General features: G+C 43.8%; 1 protein-coding gene across 1 annotated transcript in view; it reads left to right on the top strand.

The window, feature by feature from the left end:
- Positions 1–24076, top strand: part of itfg1 (integrin alpha FG-GAP repeat containing 1) — an 88180-nt gene that overhangs the window by 61588 nt on the left and 2516 nt on the right. Inside the window, exons 13-17 of the mRNA XM_052062521.1 lie at positions 4621–4664; positions 8069–8147; positions 18432–18556; positions 19109–19191; positions 20975–21092. Of these exons, the coding sequence (XP_051918481.1) occupies positions 4621–4664; positions 8069–8147; positions 18432–18556; positions 19109–19191; positions 20975–21092 (449 nt within the window). The remainder of the gene's footprint in view (positions 1–4620; positions 4665–8068; positions 8148–18431; positions 18557–19108; positions 19192–20974; positions 21093–24076) is intronic.

The following is a 24076-nucleotide window of genomic DNA, read 5'->3' as shown; positions in this document are numbered from 1 at the left end:
ATAGAAGTCACGGTATTTTTTTTAGCACTTCACAATGCATTGATGAAAAAAAATGGATGAAATATTAATTTCAAAGAGCATCGTGAGACACATATGAACACATTATTCATATAAGTGGGTTCCACTATGTTTCTTATCACTGTAAATGACCTGAGCAATACGTCTAATTTACATATCGAAATTGAGCATAGGGATAATGAATACCCTACACGTAGTGTGGGAAAAGCCGGCTTTGTAGACCCAAAATTGGACTTTAGTTCCTGACAAGGTAATCTTTAACACTAAAACTGTACCGTCGGCAACCTGAACAGACCCGCTGAGTCCCTCCATAATGCTCATCGCATTCATTCCCTCCCCCACTGCCAGCTGAGTCCCGCCACGGACGACGCTCTACACGAGCAAGACAGGAGTGCATTTGATCACAGGAGATGCCGACGAGGTGCTCAGCGCTACAACACATTTGAGTTATTTCCAGGAGCACTCGCTTGTTATGTGTCAGCTTGGGACGGAAGCGTGTACAACAAAAGCAGGCTGGCAGGGAAAAAGAAGGAGCACTTGTTTTTAGCTCCCTCGCTGATCCGCGCAATGTCAGTCAAGCCTGAACATACTCTAAGCTCCGTGACTGGTTTTTAAAAGTATCGTTCTTCGCTTAGAGTCTTCAAAGTCTTGGTCTTTGTCTTGAGTCCTCAGAGGCGTCAATTTTTCTTGACTCTTCAAAGTCGTGGTCGCGACACCTCAAAGTCTTGCTCTAAACTTTGTCTCGGCGCCTCAAAGTCTTGGTCTAGCCTTGGTCTTGACCAGGGATAAGCAACTCCTGCTTGTTTTAGACGGTCCCTCTTCTAACACACCAGATTCAAACGAACAGGATCAATGTCAGACTTTTATGAGTGAGAGCTTGCAAGCTGGACTCCAATGACCAAGACTCCGAGGAGAGCACACCAGAGCAAGACTTTGAAGATCTGAGACCAAGACTTGGTAAAAGCGTGACCAAGACTTTCTTGAGGAAAGACCAAATTAAGACCAAGTCTTGGATACATTGAGAGCAAGTCTTTGTGGAGTTGAGACGAAGTCAAGAACAAGACTTTGAGGAGTCCAGACAAAGTCCGCATCAAGACTTCGAGGAACTGAAAGGGTTTTCGTCAGGGTCGATGCTCCTTCTTACTGATAACAGACTGAAAAAAGAGCGATAATGAATTAGCCACCCTCTTTTTACTTTAATAACTTCACCGTACTTCACAAAGCAGAGTAGCACTTTGATCAAAGGAAGTACTAAGTGCAAAACAGGCTTGAAACCACCCATCCGGCCATTAATGAGAGTTAATAAATATAAGTGGACGAAGAAAGAAGCATCGTGTGCTGCTGGACTACAATCAAAACCATTTTGGAGCTTTTTAGCTTTAAGGAGATCAAAGCCCCACCGCGGTCCACTCAAGATGCCGCCAAAATGGACAAAATGACATGGTATTATACGTATTTTTTTGTCCCATTTATTTCACGCGCAGACGACGAGATCTACACACAGTCACCATCATTTACCCCGAAAGTCATCACAGTTCATCGCTTTTAATGTGTCAAATTGTATTTAGAAATGCGCACACATGTCAATATAAATCCCAGAATCAGAACACATACCAAACTTGAAGTCAACAAATGATTTATGATATTTGCAAGCATGCATTTCATGTTTTTAGTATGTGGGGTCGTGCATAGAAATGTGAGGGGGGGTTGTTTCATAACATTTTGGAATAGAATAATCCTCCTCCTTCATTGGGGTGACATTCCTGACCACCTCCTCAGTAAGTGAAGTTCTGCGATATAGAAATACCCGCAGGTGCTTTAGGTTCTTTAAACACCTTTAAAACAACGCAAACACATTTATTGAACAAGAGCAATGGATAAACAAAGAAAATGTGCAAACTGTATTAAAAAAAAAAGTAACAAGTCAAATTAATGTTGGAAAAAATACATATAAAAAACAAATTCTGCGGTACAGCGTAACCGCATAAAACTACCATGATATGGTGGAAATTTACTTTATGGCTGCAATAATAAAACTGGAAAAAGTGAAGTGCTTTCTGTATTCTCTGCACATTTATTTGTACTGTGCCTGCATTTGAGTTGCAAATGTGGTGTCTTTTATGGTGTGTATTTGTCATCCCAATAAAAACAAAATTGGTTACTGAGGCCAAACAGCCACCGGCAATAAACGACTGAATAGTGCAATTACAAAATGCCGAGAAAGTGCACCAGCAAGAAGATTCCACTACAGGTAAAGTAAAACGAAAAGACGAGTCACATTCAACAGGGTGTTGTACATTCAGTGATGTCATATGCAGTTGTTTGCCAAGGTACGAGGTAGATGGGTGGGATTGAGTATGAAATGCTTTGGATGCCCCATCGTCATTATGCAAGAGGCCATCTTCCTGCAATTAGAAGCGCTGTTTCCAATTGTGAAAAGAACAATCTTGGTTTTTTTTTTTGGTGTGCTTCCTTCTCTACCCTGTGCAGAGCTGGCCTACGTTCCACTGAGCAGATGAGCGCTCTCCACCATATCCGTAGAACTGTGTTTGGTTTTAGTCAGTGCATCGTCTCACTGCTGCGTATTCACAACATGGCAGTTGAGGCTTTGGGTTGAGCCATCATAAGTCAGCATCGTGAAGGGAAGGGTGCTTAGCACAGAGCCCTGAGGAGAGCCATCACTAAGGATGATGGCACAAATTAGAAGGACAGTGGGTCTTAATAGTCTCTGACCGGTTGATTAGGAATCCATGCCCCCAGCTGCAAAGGGAGGGGTCAGTCCTGGTGTGTGTCGTTAGTTACCTCCGCCTGGGTGTGTGAGAGCTACGACTTTGGCTGTGTGAGCAAGATGTATAGAGTGAAGGTCAACCCTGATGTCGGTGTCTGATTAGTTCATTACAATCTTCTCGAATCACTTTATGACTATTGGTATGCGTGCCACCGTATGAATGTGTTTCTGGCTGTTCTCTGTGTACCCTTTGTGTACCGGACTGATGGTGGAAGTCTCAATGCATGTCGGGATGGCCGCATCAGAGAGGGACGTGTTGATTATGCCTGAGGAGCCTGCCCTGAAATGTTGGGGCCAGCAGCATTCCGGGCTAATCTTGTTTAAGGAGCACCTTGCCATTCGTCTGAAGTATTTCTGGGGGGCATCTTGACTGGTGGAGCAGTGACACTGGTGCTGTAAGAGGTGTTGTTCATGTCAAAACAAGCAGTGACGGTTGTCAGTTCATCATCTTGTCTCTTAGCAGCCTTTGTGACTATGTGCATGTAAAGCACTTCTGTGGCATGGGGATTGACAGGGTAACACAGTGACGGTCCGCTGCTTTGGCCTGCCTTTCCTATGTGGGCAACAGGTTACCGGAATACACTCGATAAATGTCTAATTTGGGAAACTGATGTGTGGGCAGGGTGTTTGGTTCTATCCACTTGGGCCAAAGTATTCATGTCCCGTGGTGGTATATTGACATGATGGTTAAGACGGGACAAACCATCTGTCAGCTTTATGTGATCAAAGTCACCTGAAGTCCCATAAATACCATCTGTGTGGTCCTTTTAGCGCAAGATGATGTTGCCACGGAGCTCCTGCTACGCATTATTCGTATTAGCATTCAGCGTAATGTAAACAGCTGGGATGAACACAAATGCAAATGGTGAGGGGAAAAAAAATTATGTGGCTTGCACCGAGTATTAATTAGCAGTTCTTTTGCCTCGGAGCGGCGTGTGTTTACCGGCTTGCCGTTTGTGTGCCACCCTTTGTTTAAATGCGCCTCTTCTTTATTTTCATTCACTGCATTTCCAATCATAGTCATAGTCACAATATTTTTAAAAGACATAATCTGCCCAGTTTTGTGTTTTGCTGCAATCAGGAAATTATCTCACAAAAGGTCTTATTTCCAAGAGTTTGGCTGACTTTTATAAGATATTTTCCACGTCTTTAAAGGGGTAGTCAACCCGAAATTGTTCTTTACAATAATAATCTGTTCTGTGTGCCTCTATGAGTCACAGGACATTCTGATTAATATTGTGTTTGTTGAATAAGAGTTATGCAGCAAAATCCCCGCATTTTGCCCCCACAAATTATTGACTACTTAAATCATAATTTCCCCACCCACCTGGAATCAGAGTTGGAACAGTCCATGTTATTCTTTAATGAGTAAAGTCCAATGGGTCCATCCATCGCGATCCAGAAGCCCGTTTTTGATCACGAGTGTCTTTTTCAGACCTTATTAATCGAATGTGGAGCTTCATTTAGCTTGACTGCGGCGCGCCAATCAAAGCGACCTCGACACAGGACCTCATTAGCAAGCTAATAAAGTCACCTCGCCTCTAATGACTGATTAGCAATTCAGCTGATTTTTGTGGCACATGCACACAAAATACACACACACACACACACACAACAGACATATTCAGAATGTAATGTAATTATCATTTATGCTGTAACTAACTTCTCTTCATTTGTGCTTGTCACCTTCCCTGTTTGTGTTCGTCACATCCATCACACACACACATGTGATTGTATACCGTTACATACTTGATGGAGACTGTGTTCCTTTCAATTGGATTTGACTGTATTTGTGTACTGTTTGTCCTCTGCAGTGCTCAGTGGCCTCTGCTCCAATGACTGTCCTGGAAACGTTAAGGTAAGCAGCAGCATGATTACCGGGACATCCCCGTCTGGCCACAATAGGAATTGTACTTTTAGCATGTGAAATTTGGGGAATGCAGAACATATCGCATCACACATGCAACACATTGGTTGAGCTCATTAGGTTTTTGGTCAGTATTTGCTGTTACCATTTGTACAGTGGATATGAAAAAAAAAACTGGATGAACCCCAAATAATATTCTGATGTTGTAGATGAGTGTTTTTGTTCATGTTTGGGTTCAATGTTGGAGAGGCATTTTGAACAGGGGTGCACATGACCGTTTTGGTCAGGTTCTCCTAGGACATAGGTGTCAAACGCCGGTCCTCGGGGGCCGTTTGGCATCTCGCCCTTTTGCAACACACCTCTTTCAAATGATCAGCTCATCAGCAAGCTCTTCAGAAGCCTGATATCGATCCCGTTCATTTGAATGAAGTGTGTTGCAACAGGGAGAGATGGAAAACATGCGGGACGGAGGCTCTCGAGGACCGGAGTTTGACACCTCTGTCCGAGGAGCACCAGAGGTTGTTGCTTGGTGCTCTTTTTTTCCTGACCCACTAACCACCCTGGTAGTGGCGAGTCTAGGATTTATTACGACTAGTATGAATTTGTGAGTTTTAAACTGATCTCGCCTATAGCAATAAATCAGCATTTAGCACGACTCTCTATGCAAAGAATTTGAATTGTATGACAAATTTATTTTTCTAAACCAAGTGATGAGCTCCTCTGATACTCAAAATGTCATATTGTTGAGCTGCCCGAGCAGCTGCCTGTCATTGTTGTCCTGCTGTGTGTTGTGATCAGTTTAAGAGTAGAGAAACCTCTTTCACTGGAGGGATCACTAATTGGAGGAAGAAATGCAATTTTTTTAGGCTTAAATAGTACGTGAAAACTCCACCGTATCAGGTTTTCATGCCACATAAAGATTAATTAAAGGAGGCCCTTCACGGTTTACAGCCATTAGCTGCGCTACCTAATAAGTGTTGTAACGTCAACTTTTCGTTGACGAATGGCGCTAGCCCACCTCGGAGAAATAGAATGTCTTGTATTGGGTAATTGTTCTCTCTCACAGGAGCGCTTGCAGCGTACTACGGCGCAGATCATGATGGCGGGTTGACGGGGAAAACGTTTTGTGCTTGTGTGCGGCACACAGGCGGCTGTACTGAAAACAAGTGACAGGCTCGAATCTGGGACGCAATTTAATGTCTGCGGTGCGCAAGAGCACCTGTGCGCTGCTTATGCGCACCCCTGACTATAAAGCTATCACTCTATTTTCATAACATATTTTTATTTTATATTTGCAAACTTATATTTTTAATCCATTTCATAGTGTTGTAATTTCATTTTAATACAATTCAACAGTTAAAGTGGGCGACCCGGTAGTCCAGTGGTTAGCACGTCGGCTACACAGTGCAGAGGTACCGGGTTCGATTCCAGCTCCGGCCTCCCTGTGTGGAGTTTGCATGTTCTCCCCGGGCCTACGTGGGTTTTCCCCGGGTGCTCCGGTTTCCTCCCACATTCCAAAAATATGCATGGCAGGCTGATTGAACACTCTTAATTGTCCCTAGGTGTGAGTGTGAGCATGGATGGTTGTTGGTCTCTGTGTGCCCTGTGATTGGCTGGCAACCGATTCAGGGTGTCCCCCGCCTACTGCCCGGAGACGGCTGGGATAGGCTCCAGCACCCCCGTGACCCTAGTGAGGATCAAGCGGTTCGGAAGATGAATGAATGAATGAATGAACAGTTAAAGTTACATGAATTTGAAGTTAAAATGTGTGTAAGTTATGAGATATTTGTTGGTGTAGTGTGTGCTTGGTAAGCGTATTTATACAGCAATTTAATATTTAGGTCACAATTTGATCATACTAATATAATTACATTCCGGTGTCTTTTTGCAAAAGAAGCATTTCTGTGTATGTGGCCTCAGGTGTTTATGCCATACACTTGCATTTTATTATCCTCCAGAGAAACACACACACACACACACACACACACACACGCACACACACACACCCACACGCACACACACACATAGGCACAGAAATAGCGACGAGTATCCTCATTGTGTCCAAGCTTTCAAATGAATGCTTTTGTATTTTAAGACTGCTTATTTCATCTCACTGTAAGTTTACTGACCTTATTCTAGCTGACTTTTCAACATGTGTCTCAGTACATGGGTACCTTGACTTACAGAATACATTCAGTCCTGTAATAAAAGAGAATCTGAAGAATTGTCTTAACAAAGTAGAATTATGGTACATACTTGTAGTGTATGTAGTATTTGTGTGTTGGAGTTGTGTCTGTTCAGAACATGGCCAAGGAAGTGAAGAGCGACACTACACGGTGACAACAAGCGCCTAGCCTCTACATAGCCCTCATCTCGATGCTGACTGATTTAGGAATAAAAAATAATTTCAAATATAATCACAGCTATCTCCAAGTTTCGGACAGTTTTGACATTTGTATTTCGTAACACAGCAACAAAACAAAAAAAAAGAAATTCATCACTTCTTGTTCATATTGATGTGCCAATTTTCTCTCATGTCAGATGCATTGTGATGTCTGCTTGCTCGGCACCATTTTAGGTTTCCCCGCCCTTTTTTTTTTTTTCAGAAAACCATAAATAGGCTGTGTTATAAACAGTGAAAATTTGAGTATCATTTTTGACTCATCGTTCATAAACGTTAAAATAAATGGCATACAGATTTTTTTTTCTTTTTAACAGCCCTTTTTTTTAAACAGCAAAAACATACACGTGACAAAGGCTGGCTCATAATTTTTTTCCGCTAACAACTGAAGCTAAATTTAGCCCCACGAAGTATCTTACAGTAGTCGAGATACATAACTTGCATATACTTAGTTGACACTATTTAATACTTTTCTATAAGCCAGGGCATCATCTTGTGTCCTTATAGACACCTGTAGTCCTGAGTTACTGACCCTTGAGAAACAGACACTTGATAGTCATGAATAGGTGAAATGTTCAGCGAGTATCTAAATAGAGGAACACACCAAAAAGTGAATTTGTAAATAGTGAATGGTGAACTGGCTTGGGTTTACGGTATATTGCTACACTGTGATATCTTGGCTTGTCACACTAGCCGTTAACTAGCCACCAGCCAACAGCCAATTGTAATGAAGAATGCATTTTTTCTTTCTCTCCTGAAACGATTTCTTAGCTTTTCACTCTAGCTGCCAGCTAGCCTTCTCGTACTCGCTGAGCATGCCGGCGCTTGTTGTCCTTGTCAGTTGAATCGTCAATGTGGCAGGCGGGTACGCCGCCATCCATCACCTCCTCCTCATTTTCTTCTTGTTTGTGGCATTTTGTCAACATCTTGCCGAGTCATCATGTCTTAAAAACCTTTTTCTGGTGCTTTGTCTTGTTTTTTTTTTTGCTTGCAGCCATTCGGCGTTAACCAGCCGGGCCCGTACGTCATGTATACCACGGTGGACTCCAACGGCTACCTGAAGAATGCCTCAGGTCAGTAGTTTCCATCCCTTTATTTGTTCTCCTACTATGAGCAGAGTATAAACTAGTGACTCAAACAATTCGGTTTGTCCAGTTTACTGACTCAAGTGAGTGGACTCAGTGTAAATGTTGCCGACTGGCTCGAGTTAGTACATCATCTGAAACGCATCAGAAGCCGATGCGTCGTTTTGTTCTGTCCACAAACTCCACTTAGCAGACGAACGAGAAACAACACCGACCCATTGGTCTCACCTACTCAAGTGTGCATACTGTACTTACCATAAACACTTTGGATTCAGATGATTCAGTTTTATCGATTCACTGACTCAAGTATGAGGACTCACTACACAATCAAATGGATCAGCTGTACAGGTTAATTAGCTAACTGGAATTAATGGACTAACTGGAAACACTTGACTCATGTGGTTTGGTTGTTATCGGTTCACTGACTTCGGTTTACCATTGCAGCATTGCAGATTCAGGCGTTTTGAGTGTGTCTACGAATCGACTTCATTTTGCAAACTCAATGAAAGCACTGCAGACTCTGATGATTCTGTTCATTAGGTCGATTGTGCACTCACTGGAAACAGGCATATCCAGTAGTCTAAGGTCACTGGCTGGACTTAGCATACCTGGAACCACAACAGATTGAGATGATACTTTTTTTTTTTACGCTGAAGGCTCATCGATTGGAGTTACAAGATTCACTGGAACGACCGTGGGCTCAGATTATAGAGCGTATCGGTTCTCAAATAAAGTCAACTCACCTTGGACAGGGGTGAATTGGTTGGATCAAATCAGTGACTTAAGTTAGCAAAGTCACTGGAAACGCCAAACCCTTTTCTTGGCTCACTGACTGGAGTTAAACTTGCTGAACCTATCCTTTTGTGTTGTGTTTGTAAGTGCCTTGAGAGGACAGCTTCCGCTTTTTTTCCAGTTATGTTCTCCACTGCTGTTTATTTTATGCTCTAATTAGGCAAAGGAAAATAGCCATTTTTTGTCCTCAGTGGGCTTTACGTCGATCGGTCACATATGGTTCCTGCCGGAAGCTCCAGTGTGATAAAGTCCTTTTTGTGCCATTGTGTCGATCCGCCTCTGAAGTCTCAAAAGCTTTTTTTTTAAATTGTTTTTTTCCCCCGGCCTCGTTCCTCAAAGTCGTCCTCTTTCAAGACAACACCTGCACATTGCATCAGGAGGGAGACAGCGGCCGGCAGAACATTCAATTTCTCTGTCTCGTTGTGATCGTTTTCCTTTAGGTTCTCACCGACACCTACTTCCATGAGCAATGTAGGCCACCATCTTTTAAACTATGATGTAACCTGTGCAGTGACCCGCTGTCACACAACGTCATGTTTAATAAAGCCCGAGACATAATGACAGGTCGTACGTATCATGAGATGGAATGTTAGCGTTAGCTGCAGCAAACTGACGTTGCACTACACTGTCAAGCCAGTGAGGTCAGGGATAAATATAGCTTGTGTTGTGTCCATGTTGCTGTTGTGGTGTTTACGCTTTTGATGATGGTTGTGGGTTTTTTTTTTCCTTTTTTTCCTTCTAAAATAGAGTCACTGCAAATGTGTGCTTTTAAAGCTGCTGCTGTACCTGGATCATCATCATTATTATAAGCGGAAATATTTGCTGTTGAACATGAACAGTAGAGTGAACCAAGACCGACAAAAAAAATTGTAAGCACGATTCCCCCAAAAATGTATCTATGGTTGTAATTTTAATCTCTAAATGCACCCTGAACTTTGATCCTGGAAACATTTACCTGTAAATTGACATCATCCATTTGTTTTGTAAATTTATTGTATTTGTATGTTTGAAGCTAATTGCTGAAAGTGTGCCAAGAATGCCAAATACTAAATTGTGGAAATGTAGATGATGATGTTAATTGTTGTACCTTGGCCAAAAGTGGAAACTCTCCCAGGGTTTCACCTGTCTTGGTGCATGCAGCTCTCAGTGCCTGGGACCACAACCCCCATTTTTGAGCCAGCTAGCTGGCTAGCGCTCTTAACTAGCCCGCTAGTTCTTGTCTGCTTCCATCCTGATGGCTCAGGTCGACAACTCTCGGCCATGCTATCGGTATCCTGCTCCACCTTTGACTATTTGTCATCTACCATCCGGTGCTCTAGTTTCACCCGTTCATCTTTCATATCCAGCGTCCACTTCCACTGTTGGCACTGTTCCGGGCACTGGCTTCCATTGTGACGTTGCCCTGTTCATTCATGCAGATCCTCAGGCTGGGACCAAGACGGACGCTTTGGACTGCAGACATTTTTTGCATGAAGGACTCCAGCCTTCGCCATCCTCACTATGTACATAAATGCCCCAGTCGGGAACTTCCTTTCAATTGTCCTTTTTCTTCGTTGTGACCATGGCGTGGTTATCTTTGATCCACGATCCGTATGGATTACTCTCCATGTGCTGTTCAGCATGCACGCGTTTCACTGATTGGTTGATGGAAAAAAAAAAGGATTGAACTAACTTGAGCGAATGTGCTGGCCTGCACTCGCATCGCCTCATACGCATCCATCATGCTGTCCGGCATGACTTCACACGCATCTACACAAACTGCATTGATTTTATCTATCATCACGTCGTGAGAATAGCTCACATTGCCTTAGGTCTGATTGCAGCATCAGTGCGCTTGCTTGCTTGTTTGTTGAGCTGCTAAGATAGGATATAGTAGCAGCGTATGCTACTGCTGAACTTTAGCAGTAGCATATGCTGCTATGGTTGTTTTCAGACCAGAAATTTATTCCATTTCAATATAGATTGAAGACAGATTCTCTTTTGTATGATACAACTATAAACTCAAGAATCTCATCGCTCTCTGTCGCATCTCAAGCAGAACGCCAAACTATTTAGCATCAAAATATTCCGGATGATTGCCGTCTGGCTCCTTGTAATTCAGATGCCTCTATTTTTTTCAAGTGTGTTTCCACTGGAGTGCACATGGCGAAGGAGACGCTGACTAGCCCAAGGCATCGCCAGCACTATTCCCCCGACTCTTCATTTAACAGCAGCAAAATGCTGCCAGGGAACTGCTACTTCTTAATGTGTGTGTGTGTGCGTGTGCGTTTGGGTTTGTGCACGCACGGTGGCTTGTGTGTGCCCATCTCAAGTGTGTTTATTTTGTAGTTTGTCGCTCTGGGGACCTTAAGGGATGAGCCCTCACTGCATGAGGCCATGCTGTGAACTTCATTCGCTTTCGCCCCCATGATAGAGAGCAAAGAGCAAAGCAGTTGATCACCTGAAGTAGCTCGTTGTGTGGCGAGCGTGTGGGTGTGTTTTTATTCACTTTTGGGGGAGCATCCGCGTGCTAACATACCAAGGAGGTAGGATGGATGAGCGTGGCAAGCAGCACACTCATCTTAGACTTACCGCTGAGATTGCGGGGCTTGCGGTGTTGGAACGCCTCCATGCACACCCAGATGCAACTTTTTTTTTTCCTTGCAAGTTGGCGCCTCACGTTAAAGATGAGCCATCGGTTTTTGTGTGTGTGAGGTTGGTTCAGTTGCTTGGTTGGTCGGTAGTCTGGGTGATGGGTTGAACGACTGGTTGGTCTGTCTTTCATTTGGTTGCCTTTTGTCAAGTGGTTGTTTTTTTTGTTTTGGGTTTTTTTTTTGTGAGTTCTTTGCCGGATTTGGTTGGTTGCTTGGTTGTCCAGCTGGGTAGTTTGTTGGTTGGTAGATCCATTGGTCATTAGTTCATTCGGTTGGTTGGTTATCTGGCTACTTGATTGTTGTCGGTTTGGTCGCTTGTGAGTCTACTTGGTTGTGCTTGTGTGGTTAATGAGTACGCCAAGATGGTAAGCACCACAAAATATTTGAGTGTTTAATTGCTATTCTCAGGAAAAGAGCATTCAATTCAAGGCTTTATGATGTGATGTCTTTCACGTTGTTAGACTTGCTGCCATGTTTCTTGAGGTCTCTTGATGAATAATACTGCGTTGTTGCACTTGTGCATACTCAGACAAATGAATGAGGCGTTTGTCTAGCAAGACATTCATTGCTGATCCAAATGACGGCTGCTACGCGGATACCTGCCGAGTGCTAATGTCGTTTGATGATTTGATTTATGTAATAGTGTTACGTGGCGGATTCTAGATGCCGGTCTGGTTTTAGAGAAAGTACCAAAGGAGACGAGGAGTGCGCTCGTGGGGAGGAGAATCAATGTTGAGCTTTCTTCACTCCGTCCAATTAGCCTAATGACTTGTGGGGATTAGTAACTCACACAATCACACGGCACACACACGCTCGCTCTCTCTGCTCATTCTACATGCATTACGTGACCTTTTGGAAATGAAACAGTTGTCATCCACATGCATATGGATCATGTATTAGTATTTAGAAAGATTCAAAACCACCTGATGGCTAAAACGCGCAATAGTCCGAATTGCGTCTACGTGCAGATTCAAGCATTAACACCAAGCATTATGCTTAATTGGCACCCATTTTAATCCCAATCGATTTTTGTGTTCTGTCATCAAATTAGAAAAGTTGCCCATTCACAGGAGTAATGGAAATACGGAAAAATAAATACCAAACTGAAGTGAACCATTTTGCTGGGTGGAAACACGAACGGTTGGTCGGGTTGTAAGGTGGTTCATCGGCCATCTGGTTGGTTGATTTGACGGCCGTTTGTAAGTTTTGGCGGATTTTTGGATCGTCGGTTATCAGTCGGATTTGTCGGTTGTTTGGTTTCTTTTGCTGGATGGTTGTTTAACGGATGGATGGTCGGTTGTTATTTCGGTGCATCGTTAGGTATGTCGGTTGATTGGTTTGTTAAGTTGGTGTTTTTGTTTGTTCTCATTTGGTTGGTTTTCATTTGCTTGGTTGACTTGGTTGTCTGTCTGCTCAGCGTCTGGTTGAAAATAAGAAAGGGGATGACCTCCATAGAGAGACGGAGAGAGATATGTAAAGTTGTTATTGATCAGCTCTCTCGTCCTTGTTTTTATGTCCTTCATGATGGTGAGATGCTCTCCCCCTAACTCATGCTTGTCTTGTCTCTTCACTTTCATGCTTGCACCCCCCCCCCCCCCTCCTCAATGCTACTTTATGGACACCATAAATCACCACGACACTCCTCGCCACCTTTGTCGTCTCGTCTGTCTCCAGATGTCCTCAGAAGTTGCTTTTGTCTGTCCTCATATTGCAATGTGGCTAAAAGTCATAGAGCTGGACTTCGTATGCTGATAACACTTAGAAACACACTCGCAAACCTTTTGATTTATTTTTTTTCGTATGGAATGACCAAGGCAGTATATAGGAGTAGATGTTCACGAAATAACCCTGCGATTGGCTGGCAACCGATTCAGGGTGTCCCCCCGCCTACTGCCCGGAGACAGCTGGGATAGGCTCCAGCACCCCCCGCGACCCTAGTGAGGATCAAGCGGTACGGAAGATGAATGAATGAATGAATGAAGGAAGGAATGTTCACGAAATATACACACGAGGACAAAATTCTTAGTATCCCTGCTATTAATGAAAGAAAAACTCACAGTAGTCACAGAAATGAGTTTGATTCTGACAAAAGTTACAATAAATGAAAATGTCATGAAAATGAACCATCAAAAATCAGATGTTTCTTTTGAATTGTGGTTCAACTGATTTTTTTTTTTTTTTAACTACAAACTCTTGAAACAGGTCTGGGCAAAAATGATGGTGCCCTTCACTTAATATTTCATTGCACACCCTTTTGAGAAAATCACTCCAATCAAGAAGACCTTGAGTCTTGAGACTCCCATTTGTACCCTGCCCAGATTCAAGATACCTTGTGCTAGATGTAGCAAAGCAGCCCCAAAACAATCATGTTTCACAATAGTTCTTTTCATGCCATGCTTCATCTGTGAACATGGAGCTGATGTGCCTTGCCAAAAACTTCCAGCTTTGTCTCGTCTGTCCATCGGATATTCTTCCAGAAGCTTTCCGGCTTGTCACCAACTTTTTTTTATGATTCATTTTCGACAGCGATGTCCTTCTTGGTCATCTCCCGTGAAATCCACTTTGGCTCAAACGACAACGGATAGTGCGATCGGACACCGACGTATCTTGATCTTTCCTCCACAGTTTCAGAATGTTCACGCCACACCAAGAGTGATCCCCCGGAGCGCCCGCTCTTCTTTCTCCTCATCCTCTGCAATTTGCTCCTTTCATTGCCATCAGGAGCAGTTTCTATAGCGACCGGCACAGGCAATGGAAATTACTCTGAAAATACCACTTTGAACTCGTACGTTTGCTTGGTATTTTCTCTATTTGCCACGTGACCCTCTTGGATTCGCTCAACTCGGCTACATGTGTAGAGCACTTTAAAAAATAATAGCGGTTGTGCAACAGTGCTATACATAATCAAGATAACACAAAACACAATCAACTATAATAATGATGGACTCATAGCAGTAATTCCTCAACATGCCTGGAGAAATCCGTCATAGCTTGACGATAATTTCGATGATGCAATATTTTTTTTAAAAAAGGGAATGGGGGGGCTTTCTGAAAAGAAAATAGCCCCAAATATCTGTTTCATCCATCAGCACGAAATTGAGTGAACATATCTGTCATAACGGGATAAGAGAAAAGTTGGATTTGAAGCAGCCATTTTGGGAATGATTCTCAAGCTTTCACGAGCTGTGACTGGAGACTTTTCCCGAATGTTTCGCAATCCAAAGCGCACATTAGAGATAGAGGTGATGCTAAGATGTGACGCCCTTTTTTTTTCATGTGTGTGGAGCACAGTTTGAAAACTCGATTATCATGAAGAGGATTCTTCATGTTTAAAGGGCCATTGTTGAGAAAACTAGCGCATTACCATTTTCATCTCAACAAGCAAAATTTGCCATATGAGACGGAGCTGCGAGTGCGCCTCACAACTTTATACAGTATACAAGGTGTTTCAAAAATGCTTCCAGTACTGGTGTCACAAAAGATATATCGCAAACCTCCATCTCCGGGTTTTCCCCCATAATTTGGGCCCGACAGTGAACCAGCACTCTACAAAAAGTCACAGCGCCCCCGAGCGTCTGACAATTCCTGGCCGAGAGGAACATGGCCCTGCCGAAGTGATTTCTCGACTCACCCGAACTGGCGGCGTGAGATTTTTTTTTTCTCCCTCTTTCCCAACCTCAGGGGGTTCTTCAAGGGGATCCGGTTTGAAGTCATGGACGACTTCAGGATGGCCAGGAGGATGGCAATGCGGATAAACCCGGAGGGATTCTTGATAGAGTGCATGAAGGTGTGGTAGAGAAGGCTGGGAAAGTATGTTAGACTCCAAGGGGATTCCTTTGAAGGGAAAAACTTGCTTTGAATTAAAATCTGCAGTATCTTGGTGACGCCAGCCCTGGAACATCTCAGGCGCTCCATCTACATTTCTCCCGTCAGCGTGCATAAATGAGCATATGTTCCACTTGATATGTTATGCTATGAGATGGTTCAAGACGACATACTCCTTAGGGATGTAGCTTTCTAGTCATTCATTTTCCTGTTTTTGCTGTTAGGTTGACCCAGTAAGCTTTCAGAAACGTTGACTCTCATGCATGTGCTCAAGAACCTGAGATGCACTCAAACACGCACGCTTAAGCAATATCCCTTTAACATAAACACAGAAGACCACACATACTTCTTCGAGATCCATCGTTGACTGTCATTCATTCATAATGTGTGTGCTGCCTGGAATTCCCTGCCAGGTCCGAGCTCGATTGGCTTTGGTATCACACACACACACACGCACGCACACACACGTTATGCCAGCATCCTCATGTTGTGAGATGGCTTTCCCGCAGCCGTTGCTGCGATTCCCTTCCCGTATTCTATTAGCCAACACACACACACACACACACACACACACTCATCAGACTCTAATGGCAGCCTTCAGCCTTGCCTGATCAACACTAAAAAACGTGCACACAATCCAACGAGTCCAAGCGACATGGATCAGAAAAAACTAACCACAAAAAAAAAAAACCTAAACAAATAGCATCGGGCACTTTAGACACTAAGAGGGCCAAGTATTTGCACAGTTTTGTCTATGCACACCACCACAATGGTTTTGTCAAAAAGCCATGATTTGTGTCATCAAATCATGGGTTCTTGATACTGTTTTGTGGGTCCACCCGTGATAAATTTGGCAACCTACCGTATTTTCCACACTAAGGCGCACTGGATTATGAGACACATCTTCAATGAGTGGCTTATTTTGTAATTATTTTCATACATCGGGCGCACCGCATTACAAGACGCAATCTACAATGGGCATTTCTTGTTGCTCGATGAAACATGTCAAAAAAAAAAATCTCAATCGAACATCTTTCGTCTGGCTAGTCTCCAGACGTAAAATTTGGCAGGCGTCGAACGAAATCTGTCGGACAGAATTTTTTTGTCAATAGAGCCCTGGAAATCAAATCCAAATGGCTGCTTCTAACTAAAATGGCATTCTTGAGCTCTTTTCAGAATGAGCTCTTGAGACGTTTTGGTGGGCGTAACTGTGATCGGCATACCTATCGATAGGCTTGTTTTGAACTTGGTAGCGGTTAGACAAGATCTGTCGGACGAGTTTATCCTCGGTGAACCTCTTGGAAATGGGCAAAAATCAAGCCAGAACGGTCTGCTTATGCATCGAGCAGCCTCCCTTGATGCTTTTACCCTCGTAGAGCTCAAGTGTGTTTTGTGCGTTTGTGACCTCACCCTCCAAGAGGTTCCTCGGACGGGAAGGAAGTGGCCAACGTCGAGGTTTAAGCGAGGCGGAGGCAGAGCTTTGCAATGTGCAGTCCATCCACATTAGTTCTGATCACTTGCTGCCTCCGGGCTCCCTTCGCTCTCTCTTGGTTTCCTCGCTCTCCTCCCATCTTTGTTTACCACGGAGAGGTTGATTTATGTCGGCTGCACTTGGAAGAGTTGGGCAGCGTGGGCGAGACCCAGCAGCAGATGGGGTGGGGGTGGTGTGGGTGGGGGGGGGTGTAGAAGGTGAAGGGGGCCGGGGGGATGTGGAACAAGGAAGGCCAGAGAGGTAATAGATTTATGTCGGGCGCTGCTCATAAAAGAGTATTTGCATTTGATGTTTAATTTCAGTTAAGTGGCCATTCAGGCAGTAATGTTTAAGAGTCCATAACAAAGCCGTTTTTTATATCGCCATCCGTCTTATACGATGTGCACGAGACATGCATTTGGCGCTACGCGGTTGAATCTTGGAGTTCATTCAATATCGTCACAACTATAAAGAATTCAGTTTTTTTTTTTAATATTCATTTGCGCCGTTTGGATTTTGATATTTTTTTTATGTTTTTTGGAAGGGTTTTTTGGGGGGGGGGCTACAACCCTCAGTTTTTGGTGGATTTTGGGGGGTTTAAAAAAATATTTCTGTGCATTTCTATGCAGATTTTCACAATTCTATCGACTGTCTTTTTACTTATTTTTGCTCGTATTTTGAGTTTTGCATTTTATGTCATGAAACCGTTTTATATGCTGACTATGTTGTGAGACTGATAACTGCATTTTCAATTTATATATTTTTTTAAAATAGATATTCAACTACGATGCCCAATTACCTTTGACATATTAGAAATTCTGCTCATGGTGTTTGGTTCCATACCGGTCTAGATTGTCATGGGCAGGGGTGCCCATTAGGTAGATCCTGATCTACCGGTAGATCTAAGACAGGTGCCAAGTAGATCCGAGGAGTGTCGAGAAGAAAAAAAACAAACAACCATTTGTGTGTCTTTGTACATGTTAGTAATATATTTTTTGTGTTAATATACACTGCACACTAATCTCTTATCAGTCTCATTTTCACCAAAAAAAAAATATTAAAAAAATAAAATAAAGCAGGTAAATCTTAAATTTGTGCGTGTGTGCATGCGCGCGCTGGTAAGGGTAGATCCCGTGAGGTTAGTTGATCGAAAAGTAGATCTTCGATCCAAAATGTTTGGGCACCCCTGGTCAAGGGTCTCTTAATGTCTTTTTTCTTTTTGTTAAATCGTCTTGTGCCACTGATATTGTAATGTGTTACTGTACTCAGTAACGGTAATAATTGAACAAAAATATCACGAGTAACTCATTATGTGACTCTGTTACTGCCTAATATAATATATGATACGGTGTTACTTTTTTAACGGCCAACACTGATTGCTAGATTGTGAAAACGAAGGGTTTTTTTAATGGCTATTTTCACAGTATTCAACAAAGATCTTGTTTCATCATTAATTTTTCGATCAGAAAAATAGCCTAATTTTGATGAATGACTGTTGTGTTTTTTGCTTGTGATATATGATTGACTTTGTTTTTTTGTTTTTTCCTGCAGCCGGTCAATTGAGCCAGTCGGCGCACTTCTCCCTGCAGTTGCCCTACACTGTGCTGGGCCTTGGACGCAGTGCCAACTTCCTGGACCACTTAGTCGTCGGCATCCCGCACCGACCTGGAGAAGCGGTGAGTGGAACTTTGCTCTCCGCACCCGCGATAGTGTAAACTCTGTTAAATAATGGACCCAATGCAGCCTCGTGTAGTCCGCCCGCAACGCCGAGACAGACTTGCAATCACAGTTATCTCTTGCTGTCAAAAAGGTTCAGAGTAGGGTTTGGTTATCAAGCTAAAAGGAGGTTGTAGTTCCGTGAATGCGTCAATGCTCTTATTGCCGATGCATGGCGTGCATTAATATCAGCTCTCTGAACTGGATGTGTTTTTTTTTTCCCCTCTAAGACAGGAAACTGACATTAAAGATGGGAGGAAAATTGCAAACAGTGTTCAAAATTTAGCCGCAGGCTGATCAGCGTACTTTATTTCTGTTTATTTTTCCGATTCTTGAGTGCTGGCACACTTGAAACCTTTTTCGTAGCCCCAAGAAGACTTGAATTAATTTGACAACATTTGATCTTTTCACACCTGAAATTAACCGCAAGTCCATGATCACAATCTTTTCGAACCCTATCAATGGTATCTTGTGATGAGGAATAAATTATTTGTTTCTTCCCCCGCCCCCAGGAGTCCAGGAAGCAGGAGTGGACAGCCATCATCCCCAACTCTCAACTCATTGTCATCCCGTATCCGCACAATCAACCCAGCAGGTACACAAACCTGCACAAACACACACACACACACACACACACACACACACGCACACACACACACACACACACACACACACACAACATACTCCCCCGCCCAGGGACACTCCGGGTGCTCGTTGCCATGGATACCATTGGCACCTCATCAGAAGCGACAACACGCTTAAGTTAGCGGCACAGATTTTCTGGTGTTGTGTAAACAGACACACGGCATGTGATCTCATGTGTGTGTGGTGTCATCATCGACGATACAGATGGCAGCGCACAACACGGAAGCCGCAAATTGTATGTATACCTTCAAGATCTTCCAGCAGCAGTTTTTTTTTTTAGATGTCACAATATTTTCCAACGCTTTGCAGGGTCTCGCAAGACAGCGTAATAAACAATGGCGTCATGATCTTTTCCAGCGCTTTCACTCGTTTCACAATATATGAGATGATGTCCATTTTTTTTTTCACCATATCAACAGTACGACGATAATGATGTTGATCGTTTTGGGATGCAAACATTCCAATTGAATGTCTATTTTACATCAAATACAATTTATGTATTTTCTGAACCGCTTGATCCTCACGAGGGTCGCGGGGGATGCTGGAGCCTATCCCAGCCGTCTTCGGGCAGTAGGCGGGGGACACCCTGAACCGGTTGCCAGCCAAACGCAGGGCACACAGAAACGAACAACCATTCGCACTCACACACACACCTAGGGACAATTTAGAGTGTTCAGTCAGCCTGCCATGCATGTTTTTTGGAATGCGGGAGGAAACCGGAGTACCCGAAGAAAACCCACACAGGTCCGGAAGGCCGGAGCCGGGATCGAACCCACGACCTTTCCACTATGAGGTCGACGCGCTAACCACTGGGGCACCGGGCCGCCTTGACTTCACAAACCGTTTGGCTAAAAGAATTCATTCATTCATTCATTCATTCATTCATCTTCGGAGCCGCTTGATCCTCACTAGGGTCGCGGGGGGTGCTGGAGCCTATCCCAGCCGACTTCGGGCAGTAGCCGGGGGACACCCTGAATCGGTTGCCAGCCAATCGCAGGGCACACAGAAACGAGCAACCATACGCACTCACACTCACACCTAGGGACAATTTAGAGCAGTGGTCACCAACATGGTGCCCGCGGGCACCAGGTAGCCCGTGAAGACCACTTGAGTAGCCCGCCAGTGCCTGGACATTGTGATTTGCTAGTAGAAATTATGATTTAAAAATGCAAACATTGGCAGTACTGTGAGACATTTCGAAACACGATCAAAGTCTGACAATTTAAATCATCAAGTATTAAAAATAACACATCCTCATATTATTGAAGGTATTTTGGACAAATATGTTATTTCAGACGTGTATCAATTTGGTAGCCCTTCACACAATCGGTACACATGAAGTTGCTCTCACCCTCAAAAATGTTGGTGACACCTGATTTAGAGTGTTCAATCAGCCTGCCACGCATGTTTTTGGAATGTGGGAGGAAACCGGAGCACCCGGAGAAAACCCACACAGGCCCGGGGAGAACATGCAAACTCCACACTGAGAGGCCGGAGCTGGAATCGAACCCGGTACCTCTGCACTGTGAAGCCGTCATTTTTATTTTAGTCTCGCGTTGTGTGTCAAATTTCAATGGGAGGAAAAAAAAGAATTGATTCCATTTTGTTTTCAGGCTGCGGCCCGAAAATGTGTCAAAATAGAAGGAAAGGGCGCGCTAACAAACAGGCGCCAACTTGTGACCCCAAATGTGACACTTTCAAATATTGACTTTCCTTTCTCTTCTGGTCTACAGCTGGAGCGCCAAACTGTACCTGACACCCAGTAACAGCGTGCTGCTGACCGCCATTGCCCTCATTGGCGTCTGCGTCTTCATCCTCGTCATCATCGGCATCCTCCACTGGCAGGAGAAGGTCGGGGACACACACACGCAAACACACACACACACACACACACCGAACTAATATCCCTCCGTAAGACCCGGAAGGACTAATTTATTGGCGTATTCTGTCCTTTCAGCTTGGCGGATCTGCTCTTTCATTAGTCACATAAATACACTCTCCGGGGAGCCTCCGCCGCCGCTTATTTTTCCATTTTTACTGCGCGAACGGCGTCAGTCGCACTCCCACATCACGCGCACAGGAAAACGTGCAACTTTTGGGTTGTTTTCATGCCGTTTATTTCCTTCTTTGCAATGCGCAGCGTGAACGCCGACCGCTGAGCTCGGTCGTCGCTGGCATCTTTGCCGAGCCATCTGGCGGTGTGTGCGCGCGTGTGTGCGTGCGCACGAAAGCGTGCGTTTGTGTAAAAATCTGACCCTGAGATTTTTTGCGTGTTTATAGGCAGTCACCAAACTTCACCCACGTACCTTGGCAACATCAGATTCCTTGCATTCGAACGTCACGCATCTGCTCGAATTATGTTCTAGTATACATACAAGATCAGACAAAAGGACACGTTTTTCTTTAAAGGACCCAAAACGGAACTAATATTGGAGTTTCCGAACATGTGTTTCATTGATTTTTTTTTAATGTTACGTACTCTTGATAGACATGACTACTGCATTTAATGCTGGATTTTCTGAAAAATAGCACACTTACCTGTCTTTTTGGAGATGGGTCCTTGAGAGTTTTCGGCCGGTGCACTTGTGATGGAAACTGCTCCTAAATTTCATGTTGAAACTGGCTTTTTTTGGCTCGAATTTTTTTGCGATTTTTTTCAAGCGATGACATCATGGAGAGTCAAGTCAAATTTCACAGTTATGCTCAACCCACACGCGGCTGCAAAAAAATCTTTTGAAAATGGGCAGTACGGCCCTAAAAATAGCTGCTTTGAAACAAAATAGCAGATTTTCCTGACTTTTTTTTTAGTGGGGGGGGTTGTGGGTCTACTCATGATAGACAGTGCTAGTCTATTATATTTAATGTTGCTAACAATCATTTAGGTTAAAGTGAAGAATCTGAGTTACAGTCTATCCATTTTCTGAAAGAGCATTAAAAAATATATACTTTGCAAAGATTGTGGAAATGGAAATGTTTAGCAATTTAGCATCACTCACCTGCCAAATGGACTGGTAAAAATATTAAGGCAATCAGACATAATATAAGATATGATAAGATAAGATAAGATATCCTTTATTTGTCCCACACTGGGGAAATTTACAGCCTCCTACAGCAAGAATGTAGGTAGAAAGAAGAAGAAAAAAACAACAAACACCGTTCAATTAAGTGCAATATAAACCCAAAATGGATAAATCGCAGTACTATTTACAATTGTCTTTCACACCATTTAATTATTATTATTATTATTGTTTTTTTATAACATATCTAAGACAAAGTTTGTTTTCGGAAAGACATCTGGACAAACTGCACCCTAAAATGGTTGCTTTGAACCAAAACTGCAGACTTACTTTGTTTTTCCTGCATGGCTTTGAGTGTCCTTTTTTTGTGGGTCTGCTCGGAATCAACATTGGTGCTCAAAGTCAAATTTTACTGAGCAGCAAAGCTCTCTTTGCAAAATTGACAAAAAAAACAACAACATTCGCTACGTGCGCACACATTTGTAAAGCTTTTCCGCTCAGCGAGAGGCGGTCTTAAATTTCATGTTGCCGAGTCAAACTTGCTTTGTGGGGGGGGGGGGGGGGGGGCAAAAAATCTGTTACGATTTAATGGTAACTTAAGGTCAGCACCCGAAGACTGACTGGCATTTAGCATTTGGCTGGCATTTGCTCTTCTTAACAACAAAGTCAGGTGGAGGACAGCTGTGAAGTGGAGCCCGTTGCTAACTTAGCACGGCGCACGTCCATATGGAGCCAAGCGGAGGAATATTTAAGGAGGCCAATCAATCACTCCAAAGGAAGCGTCGTCCCACCTGAGGCGCAGCATCCGACTTAATTAATCCACATCAGAGACGACGGCGTCATTAAAAGCGTCGGACGGACACAAATCAATGCGCCGCTGCTTAATGGTGATTCACGGGTCCCGCGTGACGGATGCCGTCCCCCAGATGTCCGATTAGAGCGTCCGCGTCGATGGCGGTGTGCCTTGCCAAAGCAAAGTACATCCTAGACTTTCATCTTTCTTGAGTGCTGGAAAAAAAAAAATCATGAGGCAAAACCATCAGTCAATACTTGGCAATGTGAGTCCACTATTGATTTGTGGAGGGGGGGAAAAAATAGAAGTGACAAACTGACAAATTATGCATCATCTCTCGAATAGGAGTCGACAACATCGGGAAGAATGTTGATATCTTCGAAGACGACTTTTTGTATGATGGGAGAAGAAAGACTCTCCATGCTCTACAAATACTTCTAAAATACAATATTTTTCCTCGTTTGAAATTTGGCATATGCTAAAAAATATCAACCAATTTTTTTACACCTTTATTGGCCCTTTAAGGTCGTGACTCTCAAACTGTGCATAATGTTACAGGGGTTTATTATTCATTCATTCATTCATCTTCCGAGCCGCTTGATCCTCACTAGGGTCGCGGGGGGTGCTGGAGCCTATCCCAGCTGTCTCCGGGCAGTAGGCGGGGAACACCCTGAATCGGTTGCCAGCCAATCGCAGGGCACACAGAGACGAACAACCATTCGCACTCACACTCACACCTAGGGACAATTTACAGTGTTCAATCAGCCCGCCACGCATGTTTTTTGGAATGTGGGAGGAAACCAGAGCACCCGGAGAAAACCCACGCATGCCCAGGGAGAACATGCAAACTCCACACAGGGAGGCCGGAATCAAACCCGGTACCTCTGCACTGTGAAGCCGACGTGCTAACCACTGGACTACCGGGCCGCCCTGGTTTATTATTATTCATTCATTCATCTTCCGTACCGCTTGATCCTCACCAGGGTCGCGGGGGGTGCTGGAGCCTATCCCAGCCGTCTCCGGGC

Source organism: Hippocampus zosterae, chromosome 4 (genome assembly GCF_025434085.1).
Source record: "Hippocampus zosterae strain Florida chromosome 4, ASM2543408v3, whole genome shotgun sequence".
Taxonomy (NCBI): domain Eukaryota; kingdom Metazoa; phylum Chordata; class Actinopteri; order Syngnathiformes; family Syngnathidae; genus Hippocampus; species Hippocampus zosterae.
The sequence above is the reverse complement of the archived record's forward strand: the minus strand, read 5'-3'. Positions and strand labels throughout refer to the sequence as shown.